The 13,043-nt window shown below is 40.6% G+C and overlaps 1 protein-coding gene across 3 annotated transcripts in view; it reads left to right on the top strand.

The window, feature by feature from the left end:
- The window catches only part of STX8 (syntaxin 8), a 198,811-nt gene that overhangs the window by 14,842 nt on the left and 170,926 nt on the right, over positions 1-13,043 (top strand). For 2 of the 3 annotated variants that reach the window (XM_043903827.1, XM_043903826.1), the window contains exons 3-4: positions 2,030-2,124; positions 11,559-11,669. The exons of the other annotated variant lie outside the window; for it this stretch is intronic. In XM_043903827.1, coding sequence (XP_043759762.1) covers positions 2,030-2,124; positions 11,559-11,669 — 206 coding nt within the window. The remainder of the gene's footprint in view (positions 1-2,029; positions 2,125-11,558; positions 11,670-13,043) is intronic. 3 annotated transcript variants of the gene reach the window in all.

Genomic DNA, 13,043 nt, shown 5'->3' with positions numbered 1-13,043 from the left:
TGGAATTTAGGAATGCCCTGGATTTTTTCATTTTGTGATTGATCTCCACCATGAATTCTTTACCTTTTTCTAGTCATTGTTCAGTTGATCCTCTTAACTTTGCCAAATAGACTATTTTTAACCTGCAAATAATGATAATTTCATTTCCTTCTTTTCAGCCCTTATGTACTTCTTTAACTTGTCTTATTGCATTGGTTAGAACTCTAGACCAAAGTTAAATAATATTGCAGTTAAGGCAGCACTGACCCATTCTGAGTTTTCTTTCCTTGTTTTTGTCCTGTTTTTAATTAATTTCCCCTGTGTTGTATTAATCATATGTTTTTTCTATTTTTAGTTATTAATACTACTAATAACTTTAGTTGTTAATACTACTACTAACTTTAGTTATTAATACTATTAGCTATACTATTAGATCTTCTAACATCAAAGTATTTTTCAATTACTCAGATAAATTCTGCTTGGTGATGGCATACTGTCATTTTTAATGTAATTCTGAATTTGCTTTGCTAATATTTTTTAGAGGCTTTTACATTTATAATCCTTAGGGGAGATTGGCAAGTGGCTTATTTTTTTCCTCTTATCTCCTGTCAGTGCTTGTTACCAATGTTGTGTTAGCTTAAAATATGAATTAGGCTTTCATCCTTTTCTGTGCTTTGGAAAGCTTCTGTTAAATTCTCATAACAGAATTTTTTTTCCTGAAAATAATAGTTTTCTTATAAAATATTAAGAAATCCCGCTACTTAGAGATAACCACACTTGATGTTTTGATGTCTTTAGTTCCTGGGTTGTTTTTTCTCTATGTGAGTGACATTGCATTTTATGACTTGATTTCTTTTTCTTTTAATAAATTACGATGGCTATCTTCCTATGTTAACAAATTTAGATGTCATTCATACTTTTTAATGACTATGTACTTTTTCATCCGCTAAATGCTTTTGATCTTTAATTTTGTAGACTCTTAGACCTGATGTGTGTGTGTGTGTGTTCATTGTTCTTTTGTTTGCCTGTTTTGCTCTTTATTTCTTGAATGAGGAAGGATCTGCCTTCCTTGGCATTTCCCCATAGACATTGTGGGTGGTTTTTCTGTGGTTCCCAGAGGTATTAGAACAGTTACGGTTAGATTTTTCTTGGCTGCTGACACCTTTGAGGGCTGCTTGATGTATGTCGTCCTTAGCCAGCCTCTGCTGTCTGCTGTGTTTTCCTTGTGTGACCCCACTAATCTAAGGAGAGAGCCCCCACTTCACTGCAGTTGTATAATTGTTCCTTTTAACAAGGTAGCAAATGAAACTTGTGACAATCTTGTCTTTCTAAACATACCCCCGATTATATCCGTGGTTGACTATGTTTACTTTACAGAGTTGATTTTATTTTTCATATTTTAACATTCCTGAGAGGCTTTCTCACCACCTCTCCAACCATCCTTTAAGGCAACACTTAAGAGTCACAAACAAAACTTGACTCTGGGTTTGTAAATGGGAGAAAATTCACATACTCCTGGAAAAAAGAGTCATATGTGGTTAACATTCCTCCTGTAAAGAAAGGCCACGCTGCTATAAAACTTTTAATGGGTTGTAAGGATACTAGTGTGTTTAGGGAAGACTGTCCAGGATGGCCATGGGACTTGACATCTTGTTCTTTGCAGTGTGGGTGAGGGAACTGTGGGGTTTTTGCTGGTGAGCAAAGATGGGGTACATGCAATTTCCTTTGTGGCTCCTGGTAGACAAATAGGATCAGAAGATAGATGTTCAAGGGCCAGAATTCAACTGATTGTGAAAGCAAAGTCAGGGTTCATAGATGGACCGACTTACCACCTGGTCAGGTCATAGGATTGGGTATAAGTGTTAGATGGGTGGCTGGCCCAGGCAACCATTAAGATTCCATACAATCTTGAGGTTATCATTGGGAGGCTTGATGTCTCTTCCAGCCTTCCCCTGATGGAATCAGTTTGTAAAGCAGCATTTACATGATATTTTTAGGAGATTCCACACCTCTGGACTAGCATACTTAGGCTGTGTTCTTTTCTTTTCAGCTTACCGTGACAATCAGAGCTTTGTTGCAGAAACTGAAGGAAAAGATCGCCCTTTTGAAGGACTTATTGCTAAGAGCTGTGGCAACACATCAGATGTATCCATGTAAACATTTCCACCTCTTGCTAGAGTGGGAGGACAAGCAGTCTTATTTTAAGAAAGGAAGGAATCTGGGCCACCCAGATTTTTTCCACAGCTTGAGGAAGACCTGGTTTCCAAAATATTGCCTATAATCTCGATTTCTATTTTAAGGGTCCGTTATATGTTTTACAGTGAATATGCTGGGGAAGCAAGACGCACAGCAAGAACTTACTTAGTTGGGTGTAACCTTGACCATGCAGGCAGCTCGTGTTTTCTGTTAGCGCTGTGTTTATACCGAGCCCCGCGTTGCTACCTGTCTAGTCTGCGGTGAAAGTAGTCCAGCAGAACTTCTATGATGCTCTTGAGCCATGATTCTGCTCAGTGCAGTTCCCAGAGTTTTGAACAATTCCTTTTCTTTTCCGAGAGGCCTGTACCAGTAGAAACCGTACTTTTTTCCTCCCCGATTATGTAGGTTATTGAGATGTGACTTCTTCACCTTATGGTTCTAGAAGTGACAGTACCCCTGGTTTGGGAGGTTTTTTAGGTGGGGGTGTAGGAGGCACCTGTGTGAAGTCAGTTGTGACATCACCTCTACTTCCTACCAACCATGTCAAGTATTAAAATCTTTTTATTTTTTTAGAAATTCATGATCTGATCAATTTAGGAAAATATGTGTGACCTGTTACATAAACTAATCCCTTAAATCTGAGTTTACAACTGACCTCAAACTGGGCTTCTCTTACCATCCCTTTCCTTTATCCGTAGTTCATACCAAAGACCCAGACTTTGGTATCTCAGGAAATGGGTTGTTACTGCTCAATTTTAAGCATGGTGAAAATGTAGCTTTTTAGATAAAACAATTGGAGAAGGCAATGGCACCCCACTCCAGTACTCTTGCCTGGAAAATCCCATGGATGGAGGAGCCTGGTGGGCTGCAGTCCATGGGGTCGCTAAGAGTCAGACACAACTGAAGCGACTTAGCAGCAGCAGCAGAAGATAAAACAATAGAAGATGTTGTAAAATTGTATTTTTCTCCAAGTATCATCCTTATATGTCACCAGAGAGGTTGGTTTAGATAGTTGCATGATTTCTAGTATTCAGTTATTTACCCAGTAAGGTTTCAAATAAAAATTTAATTTCAGTGAACAATTGAGCCCTTATTTTTAACACAATTAGAGCATTCTGATATGTTTAGTTTGTAACTTTACCCTCTGTCTGGTATTATTTGTTACTGCCCAATTAGTTTATTATGTAAGGAATTTTTATTTTATCAAAATCCACACGTTTTAATACATTGACCTCAAGTTAGCAGAGCTGTTTTCTCTACCAAGTGCTTGGAAGTCTGCACATGGGATCAAGGTGTGCAAACTCATTTTAGTATTACCTAAATCGTATATTAGAAACATAGCTGAATATTGTTTCCTGATCTAATAATAACTGTATTTGTTAATAGGTAACTGATTATTCCTCACCTTATAATGTTTGTGTGTGTGCTAAGTCGCTTCAGTTGTGTCCAAATCCGTGCAGCCCTATGAACTGTAGCCTGCCAGGCTCCTCTGTCTATGGGAATTCTCCAGGCAAGAATACTGAAGTGGGTTGCCATGCTCTCCTCCAGGGGATCTTCCAACTCAGGGATTGAACCTGTGTCTCTGATGTCTCCTGGATTGCAGGTGGATTCTTTACCATTAGCGACACCTGGGAAACCCCCAGACATAGCACATCTTATAATATTTATGTGCTAAACCTATGGTGCAAGAAGATGTAAATTAACTTTACTTTCTTCTATTAATAATATCTGCTAGTTATTAATTATAAGGTGTACCAAGCATGGTACAGTAATAATTTACTTTGTTCTTCTAAATGCTTGCAGTCTAACCATATTTTGAAATCTTGTGGCCTCTGGTTTCGTGGTGATCTCAGAATTTGCTGAATTAAGCACCAGACATTTAAAAACACCAAACCGAGTTATTAAATATATTATGAAAGTATTTAAGGACCATCCTGTGAATAATTTAGACTTTCCTAGGAGAAATCACTCAACTGGAATATAACAACTTTCTTGAAGATTCTGTTTTGTTTTTAAATAATTGGGCCTCTTTCTACTGGAACGGCAACCGAAGCTAGGGATGGAATTTAGAGAATCGCCCTATGGGAAAGTAAAAGTGTTAGTCACTCAGTCATGTCCCACTCTTAGTGCCCCCATGGACCGTAGCCCGCCGGGCTAATCTGCCCATGGAATTCTCCAGGCAAGAATACTAGAGTGGGTTGCCGTTTCCTTCTCCAGGGGATCGTTCCAAACCGCGTCTGAGCCACCAGGGGGCGCTCATTAACCTCTCAATTTTCAGGGAGACTGTTTCTTAGAAGGGAAGGAGGAGGTAACTTCTGTACTCCTAAGGCCTCTATTTAATTACTGTCTGGTTTCTCACATCTTCCCTCTCCCTGACCTTCCTCTTACCAAACATTTAAGATAATTCTATGGCGGTTATCTGAGTTAATCGTAGGGCAGTTATCATCCAGATTTAAGATGTATCTAATAACCACTTGTCAGGCCTGGTAGCCTCGTATTATTAGACTGTTTGGGTGGGTTCTTTCCCTTCTTTACAAAAAAGGTACTGAGGCCAAGGCCAGCTTGTGCCTCAAGTCACTGATGTAAATTAATAACTTTTACTTTCAGCATTCCAGCAGAGGAATTTTCTTCACACCCAGGAGAAGAATCTTTAAGAGCTTAAGTAACTTGCCTAAGTCCCCTCCGCTGAGAAATGGAAAGCCAAGATTCCAATGCAGGGCTGTCTGGACCCAAAGCCAGTTGTTTAAAAGCTGAATTCTACTTTAGTGATAGAATACAGTCCACCGTCACATGACCTGTCTTCAGTGAGAATTCCCCTATTACTTGGCGTGTTGCTGTAATGCCAAGACAAATCTTGTTTATAATGCAAATCCTCAAGACCCTTCTTAATCATCAGAAAGATTAAACAGTCTTCACTGTGGTTTATTAGGTATACTTTATGATGTTGTAATTCTTAGAAAAATGTGTGTCCATAAATCGCCAAGAGAGTGACTTTTTAATCCTTTTTCTTGAGGCATAATTAATGTGGGGTGACTTTTTTAATGTGAATATTTGGAAACCACATTTCCTTACTGTGTTGGGCAGTCGAGAGTTTCTGGTACCTGACTTAAGAAATTTATGCCTCTCTGCATTCGTGAAGTTTTCCAAGGAACACTAGGAGTTGCCAGAAAGATAAGTCCTATGAAATGCCTTCCAAACAATTAAATTCTGGGATGTTAGGCATAAGATGTTACTGCTCTTTCCTGAAAAAGTATTTTTCTCTGGCAAGAATAAATGTGAAATTAAAATGAAAGTGGCATGCTTTCGAATCGTTTAGCTTGCAATTCATAATCCAAAGTCCTGCAGCCAGAGAGTTGAAAATTGCTGAAAAGCATTAACTTCTATTCACAGTTCTTCTTGGAGACGGTGATTATAATGGTCTCACCAGTTGAGAAAAGCTATGTGCAACAGGAGGTCGCATAGGAAATTTCAGGTAGCACTGAGGTTATTCTTAGAATTAGCTTTACATGAAGCTTGTCTTTTTGTTGGGTTTTTCAAAGGCAGCACTTTTAGTACTTTGAAAGGAATTTTTAGAAAATCACTTTACAAAGGAGTTCAGTATCAAAAGCTATTTTGGTCTCGTGAGAAGTCCTGGAGAAATAATTTTGTAAGAATCGATAAAAAGGGGACTTTCCTGGCAGTCCAGTGGTTAAGATTTTGTCTTCTAATAGTGGGGATGCAGGTTCAAACCCTAAGATCCCACATGCCTTGCAACCAATAAAAGCAAAAAAAAAAAAAGCAGTATTGTAACAAATTCAATAAAGGCTTTAAAAAATGGTCCACATAGAAAAAATAATCTTTTTTTAAAAATGGATACATAACCCTGTTCCACTTTGTTTTTTGGGGGGAAGAAAGATGAGTAGACAGGTAGCTGGCTGGAGAGATGCCCCATGTAACAAACCTGGATCAATGGATACATGTAGGTGTGGAGGAGCTCACTGGATAGGTTTTAAGAATAGCCTCTGGGTGCCCCAGTAGTGGGGAAGTGGTTCTAAAACACTTCACCTGGCCATGACAGTTTTCACTGGTGTCTGCTATTGTGAGAAAATTAAGGACAAGGTCATTTTTATTTCAGTAGGAATTTTCTGATTTATAGTCTGTTACATGGTTCTCTCTGGTTTCGAGTGTTAACATCTTGCTTTTTCACCATGGTAGTAAAAGCAGATGAGAGTTTTGTCTGTTGTGGTTTTTAGAATGTCCACATAAATGGCAACGTGTATAATCAGTCTATATAAATCCCCCCTCCCCACCCCCACAGTTTGTTTGGAAATACTTCTGCTCCATGAAACCCCTAAGTCTGGGCACTGTTGGAACACTGGGAACAACACTGGCTTTGGTGGCAAACAGAACTGAGATAGAAGACCACCTCCACTGCTGCCTCAAGGCCAGAGAGCAACGTGGCCTTTCTTGACCTCAGTTTCATTATCTACAGAGTAGAAATAATCAGACTTGCTTTGCAGGCAGTTGTGAAAGTTGAAGAAGATGCTATATTTAAAGCATCTCACAGGACAAGTTCCCCCATAATCGTTGGTGTTGAATAAAAGTTTTTAACTCTTCGAGGGCAAGTTACTTAACTTCATTGTGCCTTGTTTTCTTAATTTGTGAAAAAAGGATAAAGTACATCCAGCTTATAGCATTGTTGGGAGGATTAAATTATATGCATAGAAGGTGCTTTGCATAAAGTAAGCCCTCCTCGAGGATTAACTGCTGCTTACCATATTATCACTGTTAAAATTACAGCTAATGTGGAGAATTTACAGGTACCCTTTTATGGAGTTTATAACACATAAGGAGGGTACATCCAGGCATGCAGATAATGATAGTATTAAAATACTACTTGCAAAATGTGATCAGTGCTTTGAGGAAGGTAGGCACCTGGGCTGGTCCATAATAGACACTCAGTAGAGTTTGTTAACTTTGGAGGATCTTCCCATCCCAGGGATTGAACTCAGGTCTCCTGCGTTACAGGCAGATTCCTTACCATCTGAGCCACCAGGGACTCCCCCTGAAAGCAAATAATAAATAAAAATGAAAGAGTTGAAGTGCTATGTGAGCCAGAAAAATCTTCTGGCCTCTGGGACCTCAAACTGTCTCTGTGCAGTTCTTCTTGTGGCTCTGGGAGTAATTATCCTTCTCCAAAGCAATTAATTTGCACGGAAGACTTGCTTAAATTCTTATGCCTTCTACCAATAAGGAGAAATTCCAGGAGCTGGAGGTGGGGGAGGGAATGGGGTGTTCCCTGGGTCCAGCCCCATCTTCACCCCTCTCCATCCTAGGTTGGAAGTGCTTCACAGGTTACAGCAGAGAAGCTGGACTCTGAAGCACAGTGATGCAAAATCAGGATCTAGTTTCATTTGCAACCTTGCATGAACTGGTTATAATTACATGTAAATTCAGTCTGGCCAATGACAGAGTACTATGGCGGTTAGATCTTCTGTTTCCTTGTCTGTTCTCTGATCTCCTCCTTGGTTATTCACCAAGTTGCTGGAGGAGAGGGTCCCAGCACTGGCCTCTGACCATCTGCCCTGTTTTCTGCTTGTCCTTCCTTAGCCTGTACCCGCTCCCCCCAGCTACCATGAGCCCACATCCATGGAGTGTCATTACCTTCTAGATGATTCTCTGACCTCTCGTTAGCAACCACTTCCATTATAGTAAGTGTGCCATGCAGAAGGACTGTGCATCCTTTTATTCTCTTCAGCTCCCTCTGTCCCCCATCTCCTTATGCTCTGTTCTCTCAATAGATTAAAATAAAAACAAAACCAGGAGGTAGAGTGAGTGTTCCTGATTCATTTTCCAGGTGTTCCAGATTTACAGGGGATCTCTGGAATATTCTGAATTAATATTACCAGTATTGTTATTAACAGGATGCTAAGAAGTGGCAAAGTTAAGTGAGCAGTACTGGGGGCCTCAGGGCAGAGAAGCCCTACACGAGGTGGAGAGAAAGAGCTGGGCTCTCACCCACTGTTGCCATGGTTTCTGGTCGGGTGAACAAGAAATTCGATTTACCTGTCCCAGCATCAACTGTCTGTGATTCTGTTCTCCAGTTACTCCTCCTCTTCAAAACATAACCACCAAGTTTTACTGCTCTTAAAATTGCTGTGCTTTGTTGGTTAATTAATAGTTTAAATTCAGTGTCTGCTAAATTTTAAAACTTACCTTTTTCTATAAAAGGTACTCTCTACCTGTCAATTTCCTTTTTTAAAAAATATCTTTTGGGTCTGTTGGATCTTAGTTGTGATCCATGGGCTCAGCACACAGGCTGCAGTAGTTTCAGCATGTGGGATCTTAATTCCCCAACCAGGGCTCGAACCTGAATCCCCTACCTTGCAAGGCAGATTCTCAGCCACGGGAATCACGAGGGCAGTCCCTCTATCCATACATTTTCTGTTGTTAGTTTCTACCAGTGACTCTTCTCTCACTTCCGCATCCCCATCCTGTTCTAGCTCATTCTTCCACAGTTAACAGTGTTGGTGGTTTGTTCCTATTATCACAGACTTTTCTAGGCATGAACAGATATGTGTACATGTAAATATAAAATGCTTTTGACTACAGAAGGATCATATCATATATTTCATTTGGAAACTTTTTGTTAGTTAGCATTTAATAGAGTCAAACAGTCCAAAACAATACCCAGTGGATAGGAAGTCTCCCTTACACCCTGAGTCCCCGGTTCCCTTTCCTTAGAGGCAATTGTTTCTATATCCTTTGAGAAATGTTCTGTGTTTACCAACATATGTTTTTAATGCATGCAGTGGGAGCATACTATTCTCTATTTAGCTCTTTGCTGACTTTTGTTTTTGTTTAACACTTTATTTTGAAGATTGTTCCACATCAAATAATTTATGTAGCACTTAGTAAGTGCTCATAAATGTTAATTTTCATTATCATCGATACATACAGGGCTTTCCTATTCTGTTTGTGGGGGAGGCGGCTACAAAACATGCCATTGTCGAGGTGTGCTGTTTCCTTATTGACAGACCTTAGAATGTTTCCAGTGTTTGGCTATTATAAACAATGCTTCAGTGAACATCCTTTCTTTTTTTCTGGCTGCACTAAGTGGTGGCCTGTGGGATCTTAGTTCCCCAACCAGGGATTGAACCCAGACCTTGGGCAGTGAAAGCACGGAGTCCTAGCCACTGGACTACTAGGGAATTCCCTGCTCCTACATCTTTGTATAGTCTTGTGACTGTATCTGTAGGAGAAATTCCTGTTAAAAGAATGTGCCTTTTAAATTTTGTTAGGTGTGTAGAAGACAGTCTGGCAACTGGTTGACCCCATCGCCATCCCCACCTAGGATGTCTGAGAGTGCTCAGTTCCTTAGTCCTTTCCGGAGCCTTCTGTCACGGTTTCTTATCTGGTCGGCAAAAATGACAGTATGTTTCAATTTGCATTTCTTTCACTAATGTAAAACTGCATTTTTTTTCAGTTATTAGCATAATTCTTGTTTTTTTTCCCCCAATGCCCTGTTATATCCTTTGCTGTTTTAAAATTTGCCACTATTAATTTGCCACTTGTACTTTTTATTTTGCAGATAGTTAAAATTTTTATACAGATTTATAGTTTCCTTCATGACTTCTGGGTTGACATTCTCGACTAGGAAGATTTTCCTTACTCTAGAGTATTAGAAAGTTCTCCAAAGGCGTTTTCTAATGATACTTCTGTAATTTTATTTCTTATGTTTAAACCCCTGAGCCAGTCAGATCTGCAATCTGCTTAATTGTAATATTGGATTATCGTTGAGTTTCTACTCACTCGGAAGGTTGGATAACTGAAGTCCCAGCAAAACCACAGGTTGCCAGAGTCGGTTGAGCATAGAATGGAAGACAAGGCTAATCAGCACTGTGGTATAATTAGTAATTTCCACAATTAAGATTCCTGTTTTGTCCTGTATAATTTATGCCATAGCTTCTGTCCCTTCTCCTCCCTACTCCTCTTCCCCTCCCCAGGGGCCCCTTCTGCTTTATTGACAATTTACCACTGATTTGAAACACACTGGTATTTATTTTTGATGTTGCACTGATCGGAAGGCTAATATTTGGCCCGTTTGTTAGTACAGAGGAAGGACTTGCTCACTGTTTCTTAGTTACAGTTGCTGCTTCACTGTTTCCAAGATGGGTTCTTAGAGACCGTAGTCAAGTAGGAGATGGAAAAGCCATAGTAGTCATTTTTCTCAGGAAATCGGGGCATTCTGGAATGTTGAGAGAATGTATCCATTATTATTTTATAAATGTCCAGAGTCAGTAACACTGCTTAGTTACATTGCTTTAGGGGGGATTTATGATTTTTCTAGCTAATATCTGTTACCGGAGAACATTTTTTTATGGGTTTATTTGCTTTTTTTGCTAGCTATCCAGCTCTTTCTATTCAAAATTATCAACAAAAGTAGATTCACTGGGCCGTGGTTTTCCCACCCAGGGAAAACTACTATATTCTGCCAAGTTCTCAAACTTTTGAGGCCTAAATGCAGGATTTAATATCCCTCTCAAAAGGAGAAGTATCTGTAAATCCATAAATCCAAAGCAGTAGTCCCACTCTTTAACTAGAACTGGGAAAACCATGGCCATGAGTTGTGTTGGAGAAGGTATGAGAGATTACCTGGGTGACATCTGAAGAAACAGATCCAAAACACTGAGGTAATTGGTCAAGACCATGGATAATGATCAAAACAGAACTAGTAGGCTTTTGGACCCCTAGTCTAGCACAGATCATAGATTAACACGTTAAAATATGGTTATTTCTTTGTAATTTTGTTTAGAGTTATTAAAGATCATGCAAAGTATTTAGTGAGCTGATGGTAACAGCTTTTTTTAGAGCAAATCTGCTGTATAAAGTAGCACTTTACAACATATATTGCAGGTGTATTAATAGGTGTTAATAATATGAAAGAAAGAGGACAACAAAGAAAGCTCTCTTTTTTCCTTTTTCCTTTTTTTCCTTTTTAACAAAGTATCTTAGGTATTAATGTCTAGGAAAAACCCTTGACCACTGTGACCAGCAGTCAGAACTTGATTCCCTGAACCACAGTGTGCTGTAGAGAAGAACATTTCAGGGTTGGCCACTGGGAGGAAAATCATTTTTACCAACTGTGTTTCTCAGTGAACGATCTCACATGGTGGATCTGGTTCAGTGTTTGTAAGTCCTCTGCGATGGTTCTGTCCAGGTCCTTTACCGGAAGGGTCGGTGAAGGCTGAGATCAGAGCAGGAGAGCACTGCCTCAGGCCTCTTTGGGGTAGGGTTGATTCAAGTCTGTAACAGTCCCCTCTGACTTGGAGAGCTCGGTTAATAACGTAATAGATCAAATGAGGTAATTCACCTACTCTTGGACCTTAACGAGTCGCCTGCAGAACACAGCTCGAAGGAGACCGAAGACAGAACCTCTTGGATGATCTTGTAACTCGAGAGAGACTACTTCTGGCCTCCTTTAAGAACGAGGGTGCAGAACCCGATCTTATCAGGTATGATGCTTTCCTTTACAGGGATTAAGCAGTGGGCGAAACTTACTTGCAGAGATTACAATTGTTTCCTGAAGGGCTTAATTTCTTTATCTGGTAAAATACATCCTGTCTGTTCATTTGTAGTGCTTGACTATCATTTTCTGTTCAGCATGGTTTTCATTAAGTTTCTGGGTTTGAGTAAACCAGTACATTCGCCTGAATCCCATTTTGGAAGATGGTTATTTGGATAGAATACAGACGAAGTCAGAAAATGTCTTTTCATTCCCTGGTTGAGCTTTTGCTGTGTTAGCTGCCTTTTAAACTCTGGACGTCATGTTCTTATCTGTGTTGGATAATGATTTTTTTTTTTTTTAATTGACTTGTAGAAATGTGTCCTAAAGGCTGTGTAGTCCATGGCTTATAGGACTATAGGAGTGGGGGCCCTTGGCTTCTTCTCTGATCTTTGCCAGAGCGTGATTCACACTCGATGGAGTTTGTCAGCTGCTCTGCACCTGACTTTGGTGGAAGACTCAGACAGAGGAGGAGGTCCAGCTTTCCAGGTTGAGGTTAATAAAGTATGAACTGTGACATCTTTAGAACTGGCCTCCACGGCTGCCTCTAGAACCCCCTTCACCACATTAAGGGACCCATCACAAATGAGATCAGGATGAAACCTGCCTCTCCCAGCCTTCCCCACGAGGGATGGGGTTTTCATTGTAGGGGCAGCAGCTTGTTCCTGGTTAGACATACTATGGCTTCCCAAGGGTAATGGTTTGTTTTTTTATTTTAATGGAGGGCGGGGCATGGAGGGCGTGGTCCTAGAGTGGTCCTAGGTGACTCTGGTCTGCAGTCAGAGGCTGGAGAACCCCTGCCAGAGGGTGACCCAAAGAGGATGAAGCAGCCTCTTGTCCGTTCCAGTCTTCTCAGGAGCTTGGGATTCTAGGTTTGTAGAGAGGAAGTGATGAAATTCCAGGAAGCTAGAGGAAATCTTAGCGTTGTTTCTTTGACCTAAGGCCTAAAGTCAGGGAAGGAGGAGTTGGGTGCTGGGCAGGGTTTGTAAATGGACGGGGAGGCCTCCAGTGAGCGGGGCTGATCCATCATGGTGCCCGAGCCTTCTCGGGTGGATGCAGGAGTAGAAGTTTGAGAATGAAAGCGGTGATTCAGGGTTGGTGAAAAAGAACCCATGAGCGAGAAGGTCTTGCAAGGTGAGGAGAGAGTATCGTCTGCGGGCATGGACCTTTACCTTGAAGTTCAGAAACGCACTCAAAGTATCATGGCGAGGGAGGAAGTTTCCTGGGTGAGGAAGGGCCCGGTAGAGAGAGGTGATGGTGGGAGGAGAAGACATGGAAATCTTCCTCCTCTGTCGTGGAGGTGACTGTGTGGTGAGAGCCTTCC

This window comes from Cervus elaphus, chromosome 5 (assembly GCF_910594005.1).
Source record: "Cervus elaphus chromosome 5, mCerEla1.1, whole genome shotgun sequence".
NCBI classification, from domain to species: domain Eukaryota; kingdom Metazoa; phylum Chordata; class Mammalia; order Artiodactyla; family Cervidae; genus Cervus; species Cervus elaphus.
The sequence above is the reverse complement of the archived record's forward strand: the minus strand, read 5'-3'. Positions and strand labels throughout refer to the sequence as shown.